Here is a 21294-nt window from a genome sequence, read left to right on the forward strand (position 1 = left end):
ATATAAATAAGTTGAACATTTTGATTTGTTATGTGCTGAATTACCACTTGTCATCCCATAGAGGGAACAGCAAATATCCCATTCTCCAGAATCCAAAACAGCAGAACTGAGAAAGGGGGTTATGCTTAGTTACTTACTGTATGAGCTATTACTTAGCCACATGACATTCCATAATGTACCTAGCCACCAGAGGTGGGACAAGACACAATTATTCAAGTCTCAAGTCACAAGATCCAAGTCAAGTCCCAAATAGAACTGTTAAGTCTTGAGTCAAGTCCAAGTCGTGCATTCAAAGAGCAAGTCGAGTCGCAGGTTTTTTCAAGTCAAGTAAAAAAAAATAAAGGCAATGAGTTGTTCATATACAAATCTAAGTTTATTTATTGAGATTACCAGAGAACAAGTTATTTTGTCTACAATGCATTTTGATTAGACCTACGTAATAATTTATTTGAACAACAAATTCCAAATGGGAGCTTCATAAGTAAATTATCCATTTCAGGCAATGTTGACTTACCAAAAGACCAGTATGTCAATGCTAGTAATTGTTGCTTGAGTCCCCATTGCTGGTGATCTTGCAAAGTTAACTGTTCATATTATTGACCAATGGTGTAAATTACTTAAGTAAAAATATTTTAAAGTACAATTTCAGTAGTTTTTTGGTATCTGTACTTTACTATATATATTTTTGACAACTTTTACTGCACTACATTTCTAAAGAGAATCATGTACTTTTTACTTCATACATTTCCCCTGACACACAAAAGTACTCGTTACATTTTGAATGCTTAACAGGACAGTAAAATGGTCCAATTCACACACGTATCAAGAGAACATCCCTGGTCATCCACTGCCTCTGATCTCACTAAACACAAATGCTTTGTTCGTAAATGATGCGTTTGGAGTGTGCCCCTGGCTATCCATACATTTATTTAAAAAAAAAAAAAAAAAAAAATGTGCTGTCTGATTTTCTTAATATAAGATGTTTAAAATAATGTACACTTTTAGTTTTGATACTTAAGTATATTTTAGCAAATACATTTCCTTTTGATACATAAGTATATTTAACCAAATAGTTATAGACTATTACTCAAGTAGTATTTTACTGAGAGTCATTTTCTATTAAGGTATCTTTCCTTTTACTCAAGTATGACAATTGGGTACTTTTTCTACAGCTGTTATTGACCAAACAAATTTGGAGCTGCATATTCATTTATGGCAATCCTACAATCTCGCCACAATTTGAAGTTTGCGATGCACAGCAAATCAGCAATCTGTTCGCAAGTTCAGTGGTTTTCGGGTCAAGTTTTTGACCCGCGACCCCCAAAAATGAGTGGTTCAAACTTAAAGTTTACAACCCCACACACGCCCATGCCCACACGGCGAACATGCATACAAATGTAGCCTGTCATTACAGCCATAAACGGTGATGCATTTTCAAAGTGCAAGATACAGAAATAAACTGTGTTTTACATCTGCATTTTGAGCTGAGTCATTCATGATAGCAATCAATATCAATTAGGTATAACGTTATCATGTCATACTGTCACTTTTTGGAGTCAATAGCAAGCAGGATCATACGACCTCCCAGCATGCAGCGGGGGTTGAATGATCGGAATAGAAAGCATGTAGCCTTTTTCTTCCTAATAAATATCATAATTAATTTGCCAGAATGTTACATTTTCATCGCATAAATATTGAAGGTAGTGCGATGTTACAGCTAGCTATCTTTAGTCATAGCCAGTACCACCACTGAGGTAAAGAATTAGAATCCACCAAAACTAGGCCCATTTTAAATATGAACATGATCTATGACATCACCAGGTAGCCCATTGTTGTGGCAAAGATGCGTTAGTAGAAGATTGCTAATTAGCACTTTACATTAATAATATTAATGTACAGTTGAAGTCGGAAGTTTACATACACCTTAGCCAAAAACATTTAAACTCAGTTTTTCACAATTCCTAACATTTAATCCTAGTAAAAATTCCCTGTCTTAGATCAGTTAGGATCACCACTTTTTTTTAAGAATGTGAAATGTCAGAATAATAGTAGAGAGTGATTTATTTCAGCTTTTATTTCTTTCATCACATTCACAGTAGGTCAGAAGATGACATACACTCAATTAGTACTTGGTAGCATTGCCTTTAAATTGCCTAACTTGGGTCAAATGTTTTGGGTAGCCTTCCACAAGCTTCCCACAATAAGTTGGGTGAATTTTGGCCTAGTCCTCCTGACAGAGCTGGTGTAACGGAGTCAGGTTTATAGGCCTCCTTGCTCGCACACGTTTTTTCAGTTCTGCCCACAAATCTTCTATGGGATTGAGGTCAGGGCTTTGTGATGGCCACTCCAATACCTTGACTTTGTTGTCCTTAAGCCATTGTGCCACATACTTGGAAGTATGCTTGGGGTCATTGTCCATTTGGAAGACCCATTTGCGAACAAGCTTTAACTTCCTGACTATAATAATTTTCCTCCCTCATGCTACCATGTATTTTGTGAAGTGCACCAGTCCCTCCTGCAGCAAAACACCAACATGATGCTGCCACCCCCGTGATTCACGGTTGGGATGGTGTTCTTCGGCTTGCAAGCCTCCCCCTTTTTCCTCCAAACATAACCATGGTCATTATGGCCAAACAGTTCTACTTTTGTTTCATCAGACCAGAGGACAATTCTCCAAAAAGTATGATCTCTGTCCTCATGTGCAGTTGCAAACCGTAGCCTGGCTTTTTTATAGCGGTTTTGGAGCAGTGGCTTCATCCTTGCTGAGCGGCCTTTCAGGTTATGTCGATATAGGACTCGCTTTACTGTGGATATAGATACTTTTGCACCTGTTTCCTCCAGCATCTTCACAAGGTATTTTGCTGTTGTTCTGGGATTGATTTCCACTTTTCACACCAAAGTACGTTAATCTCTAGGAGACAGAACGCATCTCCTTCCTGAGCGGTATGACGGCTGCGTGGTCCCATAGTGTTTATACTTGTGTACTATTGTTTGTACAGATGAACATGGTACCTTCGGGCATTTGGAAATTGCTCCCAAGGATGAACCAGACTTATGGAAGTCTCCAATTATTTTTCTGAGGTCCTGGCTGATTTCTTTTGATTTTCCCATGATGTCAAGCAAAGAGGCACTGAGTTTGAAGGTAGGCCTTGAAATACATCCATTGGTACGCCTCCAATTGACTCAAATTATGTCAATTAGCCTATCAGAAGCTTCTAAAGCAATTACACCATTTTCTGGAATTTTCCAAGCTGTTTAAAGGCACAGTCAACTTAGTGTATGTAAACTTCTGACCCACTGGAATTGTGATACAGCGAATTATAAGTGAAATGATCTGTCCATAGACAATTGTTGGAAAAATGACTTGTGTCATGCACAAAGCAGATGTCCTAACCGACCTGTCAAAACTATAGTTTGTTAACAATACATTTGTGAAGTGGATGAAAAACGAGTTTTAATGACTCCAACAAAAGTGTATGTAAACTTCCGACTTCAACTGTAGGTAGGCTACTCTGTTTTTGCCAGGCAAAACCGGAAGAAAATAAACAAGCGCTTTCTGGTCACTATCTGGATATGTGCAGCCGCCTTTGCACGCAAAATTTTCTTTCTGAAGCACAAATTTGATGTTTTTGAAACAATCATTTGATGCAATGCCGTAGCCCAATGTTAGTGACCAGATCGAATAAGCAAAGGTATAAATATCAAATACAAATGGTAGGCTATAATATTATGTAGCCTTTTAAAATATGTATGGAAAAAACTTCCCACGTGCACCACCCAAAACCTTCCCATTGCGCTAGCTCACCCGACCTGTTTTGATTGACAGTTTGCTGGTCCAATGAGAGGGCTGAGTGTGTTTCACCAGCCAATCATTTTTTGCAACTGCAATACTGTCTCTGGCTACGTGGAGAACAATCCCAGGAGACTCTGTCCGCAGAATATGTGATAAAACGTTACAAAACCTGGCGAGATGATTTCAAGTCATCAGTCTCAAATCAAAGTCGGGTTTTGAAGCTCCAAGTCAAATCTGAAATTATTGTACTTTCTATCAAGTTGAGTCTCAAGCCATGACATTTGTAACAACAGTCAGACTTGAATGCACACCTCTGCTAGCCACTATCGATTTGACTACCTGTCTTCATTTTGACTGATGACCTTTTTGAAGTTGGAATTCTACTCTATATGTGACATGGCTCGCCCACTGTGTTCTCCAGTAACGACTGTTACTGCGGTGTTGCAGAGATGACAGAGAAGGATCAAAACCAGACAAGTACACATCCATCTGAGCGTTAGCCCTGTGTGTGGGTGAGCCGCAGCATCATGCATCGCTTCACCAAACGTATAGTAAATCGCCCTATATTTGCCAATCATCTGTGAAGTACTCACCAAGTCCTGAATCAAACCCGTTTGAAATTATCATCAAATAAAATGATGAATAATAATGATAGTGCACCCTCTGGTTTAATGGCAGGATAGTATCTAATTGAACTGGGTTTCCCTAATAAAACTTACAAAGTCATTCCAAAGCAAAAAGAAAAGATAGCTAAGTACTTTTACACATTGGGTTATTCCCCTAAAAGTAATGTGCAAGATAAAACAGAAAACATATTTACACCAAAATATAGAGAGTGAAAGGTTGGGGACATTTCAAGCAGCTGTGTCTCATTACATATGACCTAAATCCTCTCTGTGGAAGTCAATGACCTAATGGGATCCCAATCTCAGAAGTCCACGAGTGAGTGATACAAGGGTACCTGAAAAATGGCTGACAACCACATGGCCCACTTTCCATCTCACTGTGCCAAAACAGAGGAAATGGATTTCCCCTTTACAGAGCTCACAAACAACATGTTGGAAAGACCAACAAAAAAAGCAGTGTACAGTACCAGTCAAACGTTTGGACACACCTACTCATTCAAGGGCTTTTCTTATTTTTTAAAACTATTTTCTACATTGCAGAATAATAGTGAAGACATCAAAACTATGAAATAACACATATGGAATCATGTAGTAACCAAAAAAGTGTTAAATCAAATTTATTTTAGATTCTAAATGATCCACCCTTTGCACACTCTTGGCATTCTCTCAACCAGCTTCACCTGGAATGCTTTTCCAACAGCCTTGAAGGAGTTCTCACATATGCTGAGCACTTGTTGGCTGCTTTTCCTTCCCTTTCCGATCCAATTGCACTCAAACCATCGCAATGACTGGTACTGTATATTTCACAAAAACAATGATCTAGCAATCTTAATCAGCACTGTATCAATTCCAACAGTCATGTTTCTATGTATACCTGTATGAGGGGCTAGTCGGGATAGCCTGCATGAAGTACAGGGCTGCTGTCCTGGCCCTCCAGTGCCATTTCTTAGCCGGCAGTGTGTAGGACACGCAGTCGTCCACATTCTCTCTAAGCAGGTCTATCAGCTGTTTGTGGGAGCCACCGTAGAACGCCTCTACCAGTAGCACACTCATGGATAGGCTATTCTGAATCTGAGGAGAGAAAAATGAATGACAATAATCAAGGACAAGATAACTGCAGTAAGAATAGGTCAATGAGGGGGAAATCATTCCTTTCAGAGATTGACAATGAAGGCCTCCTTGGCAGGGAAAGAGGAAAAGACCAGTTGGATTTTGGGAAGTGTAGTCTATTCATTTCCTGTGGAACAAAATAAATCTGACCAGTTGTATCAGTTATGGTAAACTGACCTGACGACATACCAATAGGTTTTTTGTAAAATAGTCATCACAAACTATCTGGTAGTGTAAATGAATGGCAGAAGCAAGGAAGAATATGAGTGATGATGATGGAAGGAAATTGCAGCCTAAAATGCTGAGGATACATTGATATAATATAACTGTGTTCCCGTGCAATTTCTTTTCCAACAAATGTCCTCCCCATTATTTCCATTTTATTACAGTAAACGTTATGTCCTCCATCTCATTCTTCCATTAAGCTGCCCACAATGGGTAGTAAGTTATTTCCCACACTCATCATTCGCCCACAGACTTTCCAATCAGTCAATATCTTGGTCCCTCTCTCGTTCTTAAATACAAGTCATATCTTAAGCAGAAAACGTGCTATGTCATTTTTTTTAAAGTAAAAGACGGTAGATATGGAGTTGAGTAGGAAGTAAATGTTTTAAAAAGGCAAACAGAAGTTTAGACCAATGACAAAAATACATCTTCCTGAAAGCAAAATTGTGACCCATTGTAACAAAACATTTAATGGAAAACCAATATATATTGGCAACATTAAATTTGTAAACAAATCCTAAATGTTTAGATGACATATTGACATCTCTGACCTAGTGTGTGACTCTTGCCAAGCACCGAGCATTATTCAAGCTTTCACAGAATTTGAAACAATTTTGTGGATAGACAATGGACCATTACTTTATGGCATAACAACAGCTAACAGAAGAGAAACATCTCATCTGGAATAGAACACGAAACAACACATTTTCAACCACATCTCCGGGGGGGATTTCCAATCTTACCGCCATGCATTGCAAAATGGACCCATTGGCGATCAAATCTCTCCTCATCTATACCTTTCGCCCACCCTTTCAGAGTATTCAGGTTATTGACACCATTCCACCTCAATGGCAGACATTAACTGAAAGGGTTAATGTCACCATTCTCTCCCCCACACACTGATGTGACAGGGAATCCCCAACGCACCAAACCACTCAGGAATTAATAACACAGTAATGACACTGTGAATGTTGACAAGTCATTTCACGACCTGACATGTCTGACTGGAGACTCTCAGATAGGCTTTGTCATTAAACCGAAACACCATTTCAGCCTGGAAACAAAACAACATGACAAAAAGTGAATATTGGTACATAATAAGAAGGTACATATTAGAAGGTAATTTTTCCCCCTGGCTCATTGTTGTTGTTGGCTTTTCTAATATTTAGCACAACGCCCTTACATGTAGAATTTAACTTTACATCCTCAACGCCACTGACAACATTGCCAGAGTATAGGGCGACTACAGCACATATTCATTCTCTCCGAAATCTAAGTGGAAAATCACCACCACAGCTTTATAAATCCTGTATGTATCCCGGAAAAACACACTGAAGTGCATAACACTCCCCTCACCACACACACATCACCCTGAGGTGCAAAGAGATTTCATGCAGAAATACAGGATTATTTAGCAAGGGTGGGGTGGGGTGAGGCAGCCAGCATTTCCATATAAAAATGCATAAAAACGTCACTGTGAGGACCAATCGTGACCATTAAAGTCATCACCAGAAGCACTACCCCCATCGTGCCCTTGGGGGTAGCAGGCACAGGGTTGGATGGGATTGCAGGGACCGGCGGCAAACACAGATCGCTGGAGCGTGCGTGCCAGATTCCGACACCTCCCTTTTGCTCCCTTTGGCCATGCAGGGTTTAAGCATGCATTCTGTCTGTGTGTGTGTCTGTCTGTGTGTGGGAATCATCTTAGATGGTGGCTGACAGGGAGGAGGATAGCTCTGATTCCTTTTTTTGGAGGATTTATTTATCCTAAACATGGGATCAGAGCATGAGAGATCCCCCTCAGATATTGTAGCAGCTGAGAACATGGCAGATTGAGGCTAACACGGAACCCAAACCGGCAGCGCGCGTGCGCTACCAACTGTATTTTGCCCCCCCACACCAACCGCGATCACGACACGCAGGTTAAAATATCAAAACAAACTCTGAACCAATTACATTAATTTGGGGACAGGTCGAAAAACATTAAACATGGCAATTTAGCTAACTAGCTTGCACTTGCTAGCTAACGTTAATTTGTCCTATGTAGCTAGCTTGCTATTGCTAGCTAATTTGTCCTGGGATATAAACATTGAGTTGTTATTTTACCTGAAATGCACAGACCTCTACTCCGACAATTAATCCACACATAAAACGGCCAACCGAATAGTTTCTAGTCATCTCTCCTCCTTCCAGGCTTTTTCATTTTTGAACTTATATGGTGATCGCATCTAAACTTTCATTGTATTACCACGACAACCGGCAACAAAGTTCATCTTTCAATCACCCATGTGGGTATAACCAATGAGGAGATGGCACGTGGGTATCTGCTTCTATAAACCAATGAGGAGATGACTTTCAGCACGATCTGCGTCAGAAATAGGAATGAATTCTATTTTAGCCCTTGGCGTCGCAGGCGCTCGTTGGCGCGTGCGAGCAGTGTGGGTGCAATAATTGAATAACATGGATTTCTAAATGTATTTTGCGACGCTCGCGACATGTCCGGTCTGGTCAGCATGTGTTTTTTTTTGTCCGGTCTGGTCAGCATGTAAGGCTAAACCAAAGTTATTGAGCACTGTCCAGAAGGTAGTTAGGGTTCAGGGCCCACTTGACCAACCAGCTAGGTGGAAAATGTAGTAAATACTAATACATATAAGATAAAGGCTACATAATACATCACATTTTGAAAAATTACTAGACATAAAAATTAACTGTAGTCTGACATCTGGGAAAATAGTTTAGCCCCTGTCATTTTATGTTCCTTTAATCTGAATAAAATTCCTGGCACCAAATGTATTCGAGAGCAAATGTCTTATGATTGAAATGTTTTGAAAGATGACATACTTGAAAGACTACATTCCTAGTGTATTGAATTGTTCACCATGATTTTATCTGTGGGCTATAACTGAGTTATAAGTCATAGAAGCATTTCCTATTTTCCACCATTGGTGTAAATGGCAATAATTTTCAGATATTTCTAAAAACTATGATTACATTAGGATCAGTGCTCAACCAGCAAAACAGAGGGTAATATTGTGTCCTAAAAACCTTTTCATTCAGTGTTCTCATGACAGGCCTTTCAGTTTGACAATGCAAATTTAAGCAGCTTCGCACATCGAGCAAGGAACGTGTAATGCTATTCATAACTCCTTTGATCTCATATTAGAAAAGGGGAGGAAGCTCCCATTTTCCACGGATTAAGGTTTCAAAGCGGTGAAATGAGTGAGAAGTGACTTTTCCTTCTTTTAATTGAGGAAGTCGTGCCCTTGTACTTCACAAGCGCAGGCTTTACGTAAAAGCGAATCATTTAAGGATCCACTGAAAGGGACTACAGCTATAATTATAGGCACATGGACATGTGCTAATCTCTCTGTGCTGCCTTGGATGGGGAGAAGGAGAAGGCACAGTGATACACACAATAGCCAGGAAAATGAAAAGACAGGCAGGCAGCACAGCACAGCAGTCCAATGCAGAACTTTACAGACTTCATATGACAAACTAAAATGAAATGTTCCATCTCCAACACACAATGACATCAGATCTCCTTTGGTAAATGAAACTACCTATGAGCCATGAATGTGCTACTATGTACTTGTCAGTTATTAAAACCATACTGTATTTATCAAGATATGATTTCTCATTCAGATGACGGATCACACTTTCAGGCAGTCTAGGCCACTGAATGAAATAATGCTTTTTTTCTTTACATTGTGTAGGCAATTTTCACGACTTTTGGGTGGCCTTGTAAATTGAGAGCATCCCTTTGAAGTAGGACTCAAGAAGCTTACTCATTTAAAACCACATCACTGGTGAGTATTTTACTGTTGAGCTACTGTAGTGAGAAAAAAAAACATATTTTCTTGAGTAACACAGTAAACAAACTGTCATAAACGGCAATACTATTCTCTGTATTTTAGTATGAACTGACTGATCAGATGTAGGCAGAAAAATGGTGTCATCAGTTGTGACCATTAGTTGACTCGAGGGCTTGAAATGGGTGGAGGTCTATTTAGATTTCGTATGAAATGTAAGGCAGTAGAGTAGGGGGAACTATCTAACCTACTAAATGGAGAATCAGTCTTTCCCTTCAGTCTTTAAAATGTTCAACATTATTGCAACAATTAAGACTGTCTGGTTATGCATGTAATACTAAACCAAATACTAGCTGTGTGTGCGCATGACAACTCGTAGTAACCTAGCCATACAACAACAAAAAAGGCGGTAAACAAAATGTTCTCAAAATAACTACTTTATTTCGTATTTTGGAGAAATAGCAGCTGTCACATAAGAAAGAACAGTTCTTCAGCACTCTAACCTCATCTTTACTTTGGTGAGTTGAGTAACGTACATTAAATCCAGTCACTAAACAAACTGTTCAAGGATTTCGTCTATGGCCTTTACCGCTCAAATATCCAGAAAACTCATCTTTAGCAAGCCGCACTAACGCCGTGCTGGACCAGAGCTAGATTAGATTAGATTGTACGGTATCCAACATCTCGTTTGACACACTAATTTAATCCGTAACCATATCCGCCATCGAATACATATAGCCTAGTCTCGATATGCCCCCCCCCCCCCCCAAAAAAATAATATATATATATATCTTCACTAATGACAAATTAATGTAGATATAAAGGTAAAGTGTTTGAAACAACGTGCTATGCGTGGCAGTGTTCTTTTGTGTCTGCATGTGGAATGAAAACTCACCTCTTCCTGAATATGCTTGCTAGAAAAAAAAGGACGCACATATTTCGTCCATGCGTGATACCGTCATTTTAGGAACGCCTCTCACCCGATGTACACTATTTACCACAGCCACAAAGTCATACACCCCGCCTATTTCTACAGTTTTGTTTCTTTAAATGTGTTTTTAAACCTAACCTTAAAAACACTGCTAACCTTATGCCTAACCCTAACCTTTAAATAAATAAATAAATCGGTTTTGATTTCATGAATTTTTACGATATAGCATATTTTGACTATGTGGCTGTGGTCACTAGTGGAAACCCTCTCACCTTGCTGGTTGCATGATCAGAGGATTCCGGGATCCTTGGGACGTCCCTACTCCAAACTCTAACCTTAACTCCTACCCTAAGCTTAACCATAACCCTTACCTAACCTTTACATTTACCTTAACCATTTTAAATGTCAACTTCAACGGGGTATTGATGTCCCAGATAGCAAAGACCCTGTTTGCATAGGTCTTCAGTGGCTTGAGCGATAGAGCTTTCTCACACAGTAATTTTGACAATTCTGTCAAGGGGGAATTTTGCTAGGCTACTTGTGAGCATATTCTCTGCCAATAAATCATCTTCCATGTTTTAGTTGACTCAGTGATGAAATGTGCATTTCTCTTACCCAACATCTGATCGATCATACAATAGATCTTCTTTCTATGTGTGTGTGTGTGTGTGTGTGTGTGTGTGTGTGTGTGTGTGTGTGTGTGTGTGTGTGTGTGCGTGCGTGCGTGCGTGCGTGCGTGCGTGCGTGTGTGTGTGTGTGTGTGTGTGTGTGCGTGTGTGCGTGCGTGTGTGTGTCTAACTCGATGAACTCTTCACCTGCTTCTATTTGCATTTCATTACGTGAGTTCAATTAGTAAGGTCATGGATAATGTCATTCCTCTGAGTTCCTGTGCAAACAGTTCATGGCAAGTTTGACTGTCCGTTGCTGGTGACAATTTTAGCTCAAGCCTAGTTTTTCTTTTCAAACTTTAAAAAGGCAAAGTAATTTTAAAGTCTATCACACACAGCCTCTAAGAAATCTGGTACATACAGTAACATCCACATCAGAAGATAAAGATAGCAATACATTCTATTTGAGAGGCTTGAGATTATTTTTCCTAATTTTATAGTAAAGTAAAAGACTGTACTAATGAGTTTATGTTAATTAGGAACTTTCCCTGAGTAGAACATGAAACTAAAGCTTGGAAAATGTCTACAGTACTTTTGAAAATGTTTCCCTTTGAAAGTGTTAGTACATGTTTATTGAATGTTCTATTATATTGGCATGTACAAATTCAATTATAATTCAATTGTAAAGTTAAACAAAAACACAACACAGTAACACTTCCTACTTTCACATGCTAAGATAGAACGTTTCCAGACACTGACCTGTGACATTTCACAATTTCATGTGCTGTCTAGTTGAGACATTGGAAAACAACCAATAATCTAGACAATAATGACCTTAATAAAAATTGAATAAACATGAGACTGCTATACCCCACATACACATGATCACTGTTAGATTGTTAATAAATAGAAGTAGTTCAAGTACAAGAAGAATAACACAGCTTTATTAAAATTTTATTTGGCTACATTTATTCGAGCATGGTCATTTCCAAGAGAAATTAAAAATTCAATAATACTTCAGACATTTCAGGAATTTTTCATTATCAACAGTCCCTCTAACTTCATCTCTTTACCTGGATGAATAAAGTGGATTTTTATTGTCAAAAAATACAGTGTTTTCACAATATTGTATCAAAAGTTCCCCAAATTTAGAATTTCCAGTAGTTGAAAGGAAATAAAACATTGAGAACAAAATTTCAAATTTTAACAATGAATGTTTTTCCAAATACCATAGAATGCTCTCTATTTATAATTTGCTCCAATAGTCAATGACAGAATCCTTTACTAAAATATATCTATTTTTTGAGGAACTATAATACTGTACACTACAGTATGAAATAAATAAAATTAGGAAATATAAAATGAGTCACATAAATAAAATGGTAATTTTAAAATAAAAACGAAATGTAATTTATGCTTGGAAAAAAATCAACAAAAAGTAATACTGACAAAAGGTCATGGAAAAAAAATACAGAAAATTGCACAAACATAAGTAAACTAACGAACTGCTGTCTCAATCTATGCTAATACTGACATGGGTACATGGAAAACAAGGTGAAATATTTATTTAATACTGAAGCCAGAGCAAAGATAACACAAATCAACTCTGATTTACACTGTACAAGGATGGCACTTGCAGAAACGCACAGGTGAAAAGGTTTGCATATAAGGCTTTCTGTTGAGAAAATAAAACATACAAAGGCTCTGTCTTACGTACGGAGCCCTCCATATTTCATTGTTCCCTCCTTCATTCTGTCACTCCATTCCGGTCCAATTTAAGACTCACAACATATCAAATTCACACAGGTTTAAAGTTTCCTTCACATAAAGAAATTTGTGAGGCCCAAAATTGTGTGGTTAGTTTGCCTGGCAAAAAGGGTGGTAGAACCAAGGACATCACAGTAAGTGGTAGACAAAGTACAACACTGACGGACTGCTACCGAGTCTTCAAGCACGGTATAAATATACATAGGCTTTTTTTTCAAAAAATGTTTTTGTAGTGATTAAAGGGGCAGAGTGCAATTTCCTAGTTTGGGGTATTAACACAATGAAACACAAGGGTTAAGAACATTATAGCACCACACAGCTTTTAGGCCTTATTTAACACTGTACATTAAAAACAGCTTCATTTCATTTTTAATTATAATGATAATCATTATTACTTCATTTTTTTTGTTGCATAATGTGGATTCTTAAACAATCCCACCCAGCTTGTCGTCACAACTCTGATGTTGGCAGTCACCACATTGCATGAGTCCATCATTATGAGCTTCTGAGAAGCTAGAGGCAAGCGCTCGCGCTTGCTTGACTGAGCCACCGCAGTGCCTATCTGAAAACAAAGCAAGTTTCATGTTTGTTGGAAGAATGGAAGAAGGAAATGAAACAACCCAACATGACAAATATTTGCTGAAAGCTTTTTTTCAAATGACTGTAGTATTGACTTAATCTGCTTCTTCCTGGTCCGACTTGGTGTCTGTTTTCCCTTCTCTTGAACTCTCATCCATTGAATGCTCCGCATCTTTCCCCTCATCATTCCTCGCCGTGTCCATCCTGCTGTCATCCTCTTCCTCATCCTCTCCCTCCCTGAAAGTTCCCGTCTCTCGCCTGTCTGTCACCTTCTCATACGTCTCGTCCACTTCCCTCTCTCCTCGTCCTCCTCTCATCCCTCCTTCAGTGCCGTCCCTCAGAATGGTGCCACCCCCATCCTCCGGCTGGTCCTCGGTGTCAGAGTAGCCCAGAGGCCCCAGACCCTGCAGGTAGGCCCTCCTCATCAGCAACTCTGTGGGTTCCAGGGGGCCCTTATCCCGGGCCTCCCTTTCAGCCGCCTCCCTTTCCTCTGCCTCCCTCTTGCAGTAGGAGTAGCGGTGGTTCATGTGCTGGGAGTAGGAGCCTGAGTGAGAGAAGCGCTTGCCACACTTGTCGCATTGGTATGGCTTTTCACCCGAGTGCAGACGCGAGTGCTCGATGAGGTGGTGCTTATGTTTGAAGGCCTTCTTACAGATCGTGCACTGGTGTGGCCGCTTGCCTGCAGAGACACAGGAGACAGGGGAGAGAAAGTGTTACTACGGTGTTACTGCGGTCCCCTTCTCTAGAAACTCAGAGCAGTACAAAAGGAAGATAAACGGTTATTCAGGAGAACAGACATACAGTAGACATGCAATGTGAGAGTGACTTTGATCTGACTTTGGCACAGAATGTATTGATCATGTTAAGTGCATCTTGAGTGTGAAAGCATTTATATCATATGTCAGGATTTCTTCATTCCCTTCCCATCATGGTGAAAATAATTAACACAAGAAAATAATGATAGGAATGAGTAATGTTGTGATTGTATAAATAAACTCAAGTACATTTCTCAAATACATTTCTGAAAACAAAACAAAATAAAGTGTTGAAAGTAACCCGACATTTATGGTTGACCACCTAACCTTAGAGACATTTTCAGTTGCTGCTAGATAACACTGGGGGGAGGCAGGTGGAAATAAGAACCCAAACACTCTATGATGGGGTTGTCTGTGACTGCGGCGGGGCGAGTGAGCAGCGAGCTAAGCCAGTGAGCTCAGATGTTTAGGACACCAAGCAAGGTGAAACTGAAGCAGCCTGGCACCAGTGACAGAGTGTGTTGTCATGACATCATTAGTCCAGAATAAAATGACTAGGATTAGGCATCCTTCGCGTGATAGTGTGATGGTTATATTTGTAGGAGGAGTAACTTCACACCCCTTCGCTCCCCTTCCCTGCCCCACCCCCGCACCATGCAGCTCCTCGCATTAAAGGTTTACTACAACTCAGTGGCGCTACCATCTGACTTCTATTAGACAAGATGGGCCTCTCTAATGCCAGTTCAATCGGCCCATATAATAGCACCCTTCCAAAGCTCACATCCCACGCACACATGCAGAAACACCTCCCATCCTACGAATGCCAATACACATACAGTACACACATGCGAGCAGCCACGCAACGGAATGCACGCACACACACAGGCAATTCCTATCCACAAATAGCCTTGGAATGTCTGCAACATCTTCCATAGTTGGCATTCTTGAAGTGCCCCCCCCCCCTCGCCCTCCCCACTACCCTCACAGTGTGGCAAAAATAGACGAGACAGCGAATTCCTCATGGAGCATTCCTGCACAGAGTGACAGGAGGTGATGCAACCTGATGAAAGAGAGGAGTCCCCAGGAGGAGAGGTCACATCTTTGAAGATTATTTCAAAAAGAACCAGAAATGCCATACAGGCAAGCCTTCTATACGACCTGGCATTCTGTTAAATACCACCAGGGTCAAAGCAGTCATTCTTGTCCCTGTCACTGAAGGCACTGTGTATGTACTGTATGAACTTTAAAAAGACAGTCCCTCTTGAAGCGGCAAGTTTGTTTCCAAAATGGCCACTGGTCCTGTTAACTCCTGGAGAATGTCTGGAGCGATAAATGCAATGAAGCTTATGTCTACTTTACTGAACGTTTATGTAACCCCTGTCATATCAAAACATGTCACTATTACCCACCCCTGTCAAAAGGAAAGGAACATGTTAGGTCATGGATCTGAACACATTCAACATAAAAATATGTGAAAGACAAGAGAGAAAATAAGAACTGAGATGGGAGAAAAAGCTATGTGATCAAGAACGAGAAAAGATAATCAAAAAAGATAATCAAAAAGATAGCTTTCAAAAGACACAAAACATGGAGGGGTGGGCACAAAGGCGAAGAGGGGGGGTGGGGTAAAAAAGAAGTGTCCAAATGTTATATACCTGTGTGCTCATATTTGTGTCTTAGGAGGGAACTGGTCTTCTGGAATGTTTTGTCGCACAAGTCACACGCGTACATACCACTTTCTGTCTTTTTAATCTTCTTCCGGGAGAGGAGCGATTCGTCTGTCAGGTCCTCCAAGCCTGACAGATAGTCCACAGTGCCGTCCAGTAGCTCCCCCTATGAGATGAGAGGGGCAGATTTTTCAATTATTTGTAAGTAATCCACACCTGTCACCTAAACATAGACACCTTCTGCTCTGAGTTTGATCCCAAGTCTGGACAGGGCTTAGCCGTCGATCCGTGCAACCTGTGTAAGACCCTTCTTACTGGCCAGGAGAGGAGACATAAAAAGGGGAACATATGGGCTTTCTAATTCTGTGTTGTGGATTTTACGGGTGTAGTGGAAGTATTAACAAAACAGACAAAATACTATTTCACGGGAAAAAATGACATTACAAAAATGTATAATCTAAATCATTTGACTTGTTTTGTGTTGAGTGTAACTATATCCATTATGCACTCATTTAAAAGGGCAAAATGTTTATTGCAAACTAAAAATGTACTTTAGTGAATGGATCTAAAACTACAAAAGGGCATGCTTACCTGGAAACCTGGTTTCCGTTGGTACTTCCTCGACCTGTGTTGCATTTCAGCAAATGTGGCCGCTCCAGTTGCATAAGTGTAGGCCATGTGGGGCAGGAAGCTCATTGGATCCAGCCCTGGGTACGGCCTCAGGCCTGGGATGCTGGCCTGGGCCTGCATGAAGCTGTGCGGGGGGAACGCTCCATGTGGGGGCAAAGGTGTGTACATGTGACCCCCACCAAAGGGGTTGATGCCAAAGATGGGGCTGGCACTCTTTTCCATCTGGTGGCCACTGTTCCCTCCGTTGTCTCTCCCTGAGCCCAGGAACTCTTTTTTGATGTGGGCCAAGTCCATGGGCTCAGTCCCCTGATCCCGGTTGGATTGGTGGTGGTCACCATTGCGGTCTGAGACATAGCCGTTTGGTTTGGACCTCTTTTCTCCCAGTGAGATGCTGTTGCTCATCATGTGTTTTGGTAGAGAAAGGTCCAATGGTGCGTCCCCCCCATGACCATCCCCTTCAGAGGCCATGCTGTTTGGAGTGTACGAGCTGCTCTGGGAGTTTTTAGAAGAAGTGGAGGAGAGATTGAGAGGAGATGACGTGCTGCTCCTAAGGTGGTCCAAGGACTCTAGTGGTTTGTCACCCATCTGCCTGTTGGCTGTAAACTGGTTGGCCTTTAAATGTCTGTGGGAAGTGTCACGGTCACCGTTGGTGTTGCCGCCGTGTAAATCCGCGAGTGCCATAATGCGATCCACGTGTTGCGCCATGGACATCGGTGACCTGGCCAGGCCGTGGTGGTTGCGCTCCTCTGCACTGCTCCGGTCTGGCGGTGGCGACCGCTTCCTGGAGTTAGCATTACCGTTGTTGTGCTGTTGTTGTTGCTGCTGATTCTTCCACTGGGAGAACCACTCCTTGACAAACTCCTGTGGGAGGCCGACTGCGATGGAGATCTTCAGCAGCTCCTCTGAGTTGGGCTCCATGTTCATGGCGAAGTAGGCCTTGAGCACTGACACGTGGTCCTTGAAAGGGTTGATGGGGCTGGTGGCGCCCCTCTCTGACAGAGAGGATTGCAGAGCGGCTTGCTGCTCTGAGGGGAACACCCCCCTGCGGCTAGGAGGCACACCCTCACTGGGCTGGAGGTGGTTGATCTCCTCGTTCTTCTTACACAGATAGCGCTCGTGCTGGTGCAGTGGGATGGGCCCTGGGAAGTTCTCCTTGCAGAACTGGCAGGAGAAAGGCAGGAATGGAACCTGGTGGCTCTCGTGGTGCGACTTCTCCTCAGGATCCATCGAGTGGTTTAGCCTCTCCTTCTTGATGTCCATGTTGATCTGCCTCTTGGAGTCGTCGATCAGGCTCTTGGCCTCATTCACCTTCTCCAGAGTGTAGTCGATTATGCTTTTTGTGGGGCTGCCGTGGCCCACCACCTGGAAGCCAGCACGCGGGGAGGACAAAGCCAACTTCTGCTCCTCCATCTGGGCCCCCAGCTCCTTCATATAGGCCCTGAGCTTGGAGATCTCCTCCGGGTTCCCATCCATCTTCTGCCTGCACACAGTGTTGTCCACGATCTGGAGGACCTTCTGCACCTCGCTCAGGTTGTTCCCCAGGGAACCGTAGCCCAGCAGGGGCAGGTCCAAGCCCATCCCACTCAGGTGCTGCAGGGGACTCTGGGAGGAGCTGTGGATCCCCAGAGGGCTGCCTCCTCGGCCGGCTCCGTTCATATAGCCCCCTGGCCCTCCGACGCCATACTGGGAGGCCATCAGTAGCCTGTAGTCATTGAAGTCCATGGGCTCTGCCTTGATGTCCAGGTGGCTTTGCTGGTCTTGGGAGCCCATGGGGCGGCCGTTCTCCAGCTTGTGGCGGAGCTGGGCCAGGGCGGGGCTTCCCGGAGAGGAGGCGGTGGAGTTAGGGGAGGAGCCAGCCTTGGTGTTACCTCCTCCGTTACGTACTCGTCCGTTGACAGATATCAGACCGATGCACTTCTTGCTGCTGATGTGGGAGCTGTAGGAGCCGGAGTGGGAGAAGCGCTTCTTGCAGTTGGAACACTCATATGGTTTCTCCCCTGTAAACGGGAAACAACAACATGTATTTCAAGTTACTCCATTTTGAATACTTGAATTTGGCTGGTAGTGAAATAGCTGAAGATTTCGTTCAGTGTGAAAATGAGAATCTCTATTTCTATTCAACTCTCATTTTCTTGAGCTATGGCCTCATCCATATGGCTGAATTAGTCAGTTATGAAACAGGTCTGAAACAGTGAGCTATTATAAAACAGAATGACTCATTTACTGACAGAGGCCAAAAAGGAACATTATCAATTTTAATTTTATGGCATAAGCCCTCTCAGTCATCTAGCTACAGTCACATTAATACATTTAAAAATGGTGGGTTAAAGCCAGCTTGACTCGGCTTAGTACCTACCGCTGTGAATTCGGAGATGCTCCTTCAAATGATGCTTGTATTTGAAGGCTTTTCCACACTCGGTGCATTTGAACTTCCGGTTGCCGGCCCCTTCATTCAGAAGCTGGGGCTGTGGAGGAGATAGAAAAAGGGAGTTTTCACATCAGTGCCACCTAAACGTGGTGTGTAAGAGAGGGAGGTCACAAATGTACAAGACACTAGGGAAGATTTCAAGGTAGCTGGTCTTGAGAAGGAATGTAATGAGTTCTTCATAGCTTCAACGGCAGGCTACTTTGCAACACAATAACACTCCCTCACACAAGTTAACTAGCCTATATCTAACAGTTTTTTTTTGGGGGGGGGGGTTACATCCTAAATTGCGTAAACAAAATGATGAAGCACACAAGCAACTCTAATCGATTTCGAGAATACAGTGTGGGTTGAGTTTTTGTGTTCTGTTCAAAGGTAACTGTTTAGTGTAGGTGCATTTCCTGCATTTGAAATTCAAATGAGTGCAGATAACAAACAAAAACAATGTCTAGGGAGATGAAGCCCCCACAAAGAACTTCATGAGAATGATGTGGGAGGTGTACATTGTTACATTTTCAATACCAAACAAAATCCCTTTTCGCTAATGCTTGCTGAGGAGTCTATGTACCGGTATGTGCGAAAGTGTGTGTGTGATTGTGTATGGAGTTAAGACATTCCTAAGGCAGGTGACATTTTAGGTTAGGGCATGTGATTAGGGTTAGCCTACTGAATGTGGCTTGAAGGGGACTACTTTGTGAAAAAGCTATCCGGGAAATTGGGGCAATGAACGATGTGGAACCTGCCATCATAACCAAATGTGTGAACAATTAACCCACGATAAACATGTGCTCTAGGCACACCGAAGATAAGCAAAGTAGCACAATTCACACATTTACACCAATAGCACTCAGTATCACTCAAATCAAAATCCCTCCACAGTCCAGGGCACTAAGGTAACCCATAATGACCTTCCATAAGATCCTTTATTTAACTATTTTAACTGGAGAGGAAGTACAAAAATAAACAAACACTTAGTCATTTGAGGATTATGATACTCCAGATCTCTGGGGAAAAGACCATCTGCTCCTATTTAAGTCAGTCTGGAGGGGGAAAGGGGGAGTCAGGTGAGGGGGTTGAGGCGGTAGAATGGGGGTGCTGCTTCACTGCTTTTGTCACATTGGGCTCAGGGCAAATTTGAGGTTTGAATCTGACATGCTTAATTCAGGAAATCTCATTATAATTACAGTATAATTGGAAAATTGAATGATTCCACTGCTTATTTGCATGGTCCGTTATGAGACAGTTGTAGACTCAGTTATAGGACAGAGAGAAGGTCTACACTTTTGGCTGTGCTTGTACTGATTCCCTGGTTGTACTTACGCAATAGGTACATTTTAGATTCTACACTCAACGAATGCACTTCTTATCGCTGTTTATTAAACCATAGGAAATTGTCCATATCTCTAGCACTATCTTTACGAGTGCTAATTTCTAATCAAATCTGTTCCAGTTCCAGCAACAGCTGATGCAAAAAGTCAGATGGCCTGAGGAAGGCAATATGCTAGCACATCCCACGCATGCCTCACTGTAGGCGGAGGCTTGGGGGAGCACAACAAAATACAGCTGCGAACAAGCAGTGCGGGGTCTGATTTTTTAAAAGAACAAGAGCTCAAAAGTAACTTGTTGTAATGTGAGAGGAGTAGAGGACGAAAGGAAGAGGAAATTAGAATAATCATTCACTCAAGAGAATAGGATTCTCGATGCAGAAGACAAGTGCATGCAGTAACCAAGAGGAAGCCATTAAAGACCTTGCAATTAACAACAATCTTAGATGGGGGGGGGGGGAGAGTGACGGGCATTGAGCTCAAATGATACTGTGTTTCACACCGAGCAATGGCCGACCCACCAAACGACACAACCGAATGTGTGAAGGAGATCAGATGAGGAAAGAAAAGGGGATGAGAAGGTGGAGAAGAAAAAGAGAAAATGATCATCCCCTGTCTATCTGCCAGTCTTACCTGATCTCTCCCTGGCTTGTGCGTGGCCATATGCCTCTCCAGCTGTGTGCGGTGGGAGAAGGTCTCACTGCACAGCGGGCAGGGCACGCTCTCCTCGTTCTTCTCATGGCGGTACTTGATGTGCTCCTTGAGCGATGTCAGCCGCTTGTAGCCCCGGTCGCAGTAAGGGCAGGTCAACAGTTGGGCGAAAGCATCTGGAGTCCCAGGTGGCAGGTCTGTGTAGAAGAAAAAGGGAGGAAGAGGAGGGGGAGGGCTCATAAGGTCAGCTAATAGACACTGATGGGCAGCATGCCAAGGTTGTAAACGGAGGAAGTGTAGCAAGCTACATAATTATCTCTGCTTCACAAAGCCTCAGTCGCCAGCAGCTTACACTTAAACACACACTACCCATAAAAGTCACTCAGTAACACT

General features: G+C 42.1%; 2 protein-coding genes across 6 annotated transcripts in view; both read right to left on the minus strand.

The window, feature by feature from the left end:
* Positions 1-10501, minus strand: part of gtdc1 (glycosyltransferase-like domain containing 1) — a 50871-nt gene extending 40370 nt beyond the window's left edge. For both annotated transcript variants that reach the window (XM_046363093.1, XM_046363092.1), the window contains exons 1-2: positions 10459-10501; positions 5294-5490 (exon numbers count right to left, since the gene is read on the minus strand). In XM_046363093.1, coding sequence (XP_046219049.1) covers positions 5294-5472 — 179 coding nt within the window. In that variant the 5' untranslated portion in view covers positions 5473-5490; positions 10459-10501. The remainder of the gene's footprint in view (positions 1-5293; positions 5491-10458) is intronic.
* A 1523-nt stretch (positions 10502-12024) lies between these two features.
* The window catches only part of zeb2a (zinc finger E-box binding homeobox 2a), a 49326-nt gene continuing 40056 nt past the window's right edge, over positions 12025-21294 (minus strand). For 3 of the 4 annotated variants that reach the window (XM_046363094.1, XM_046363095.1, XM_046363096.1), the window contains 5 exons: positions 20884-21098; positions 18857-18965; positions 16462-18497; positions 15859-16036; positions 12025-14127 (listed from right to left, as the gene is read on the minus strand). In XM_046363094.1, the coding sequence (XP_046219050.1) occupies positions 13544-14127; positions 15859-16036; positions 16462-18497; positions 18857-18965; positions 20884-21098 (3122 nt within the window). In that variant the 3' untranslated portion in view covers positions 12025-13543. The remainder of the gene's footprint in view (positions 14128-15858; positions 16037-16461; positions 18498-18856; positions 18966-20883; positions 21099-21294) is intronic. The other variant, XM_046363097.1, reaches the window with a different exon arrangement.

The sequence above is a fragment of the Oncorhynchus gorbuscha genome, linkage group LG09 (genome assembly GCF_021184085.1).
Source record: "Oncorhynchus gorbuscha isolate QuinsamMale2020 ecotype Even-year linkage group LG09, OgorEven_v1.0, whole genome shotgun sequence".
In the NCBI taxonomy this organism is placed as follows: domain Eukaryota; kingdom Metazoa; phylum Chordata; class Actinopteri; order Salmoniformes; family Salmonidae; genus Oncorhynchus; species Oncorhynchus gorbuscha.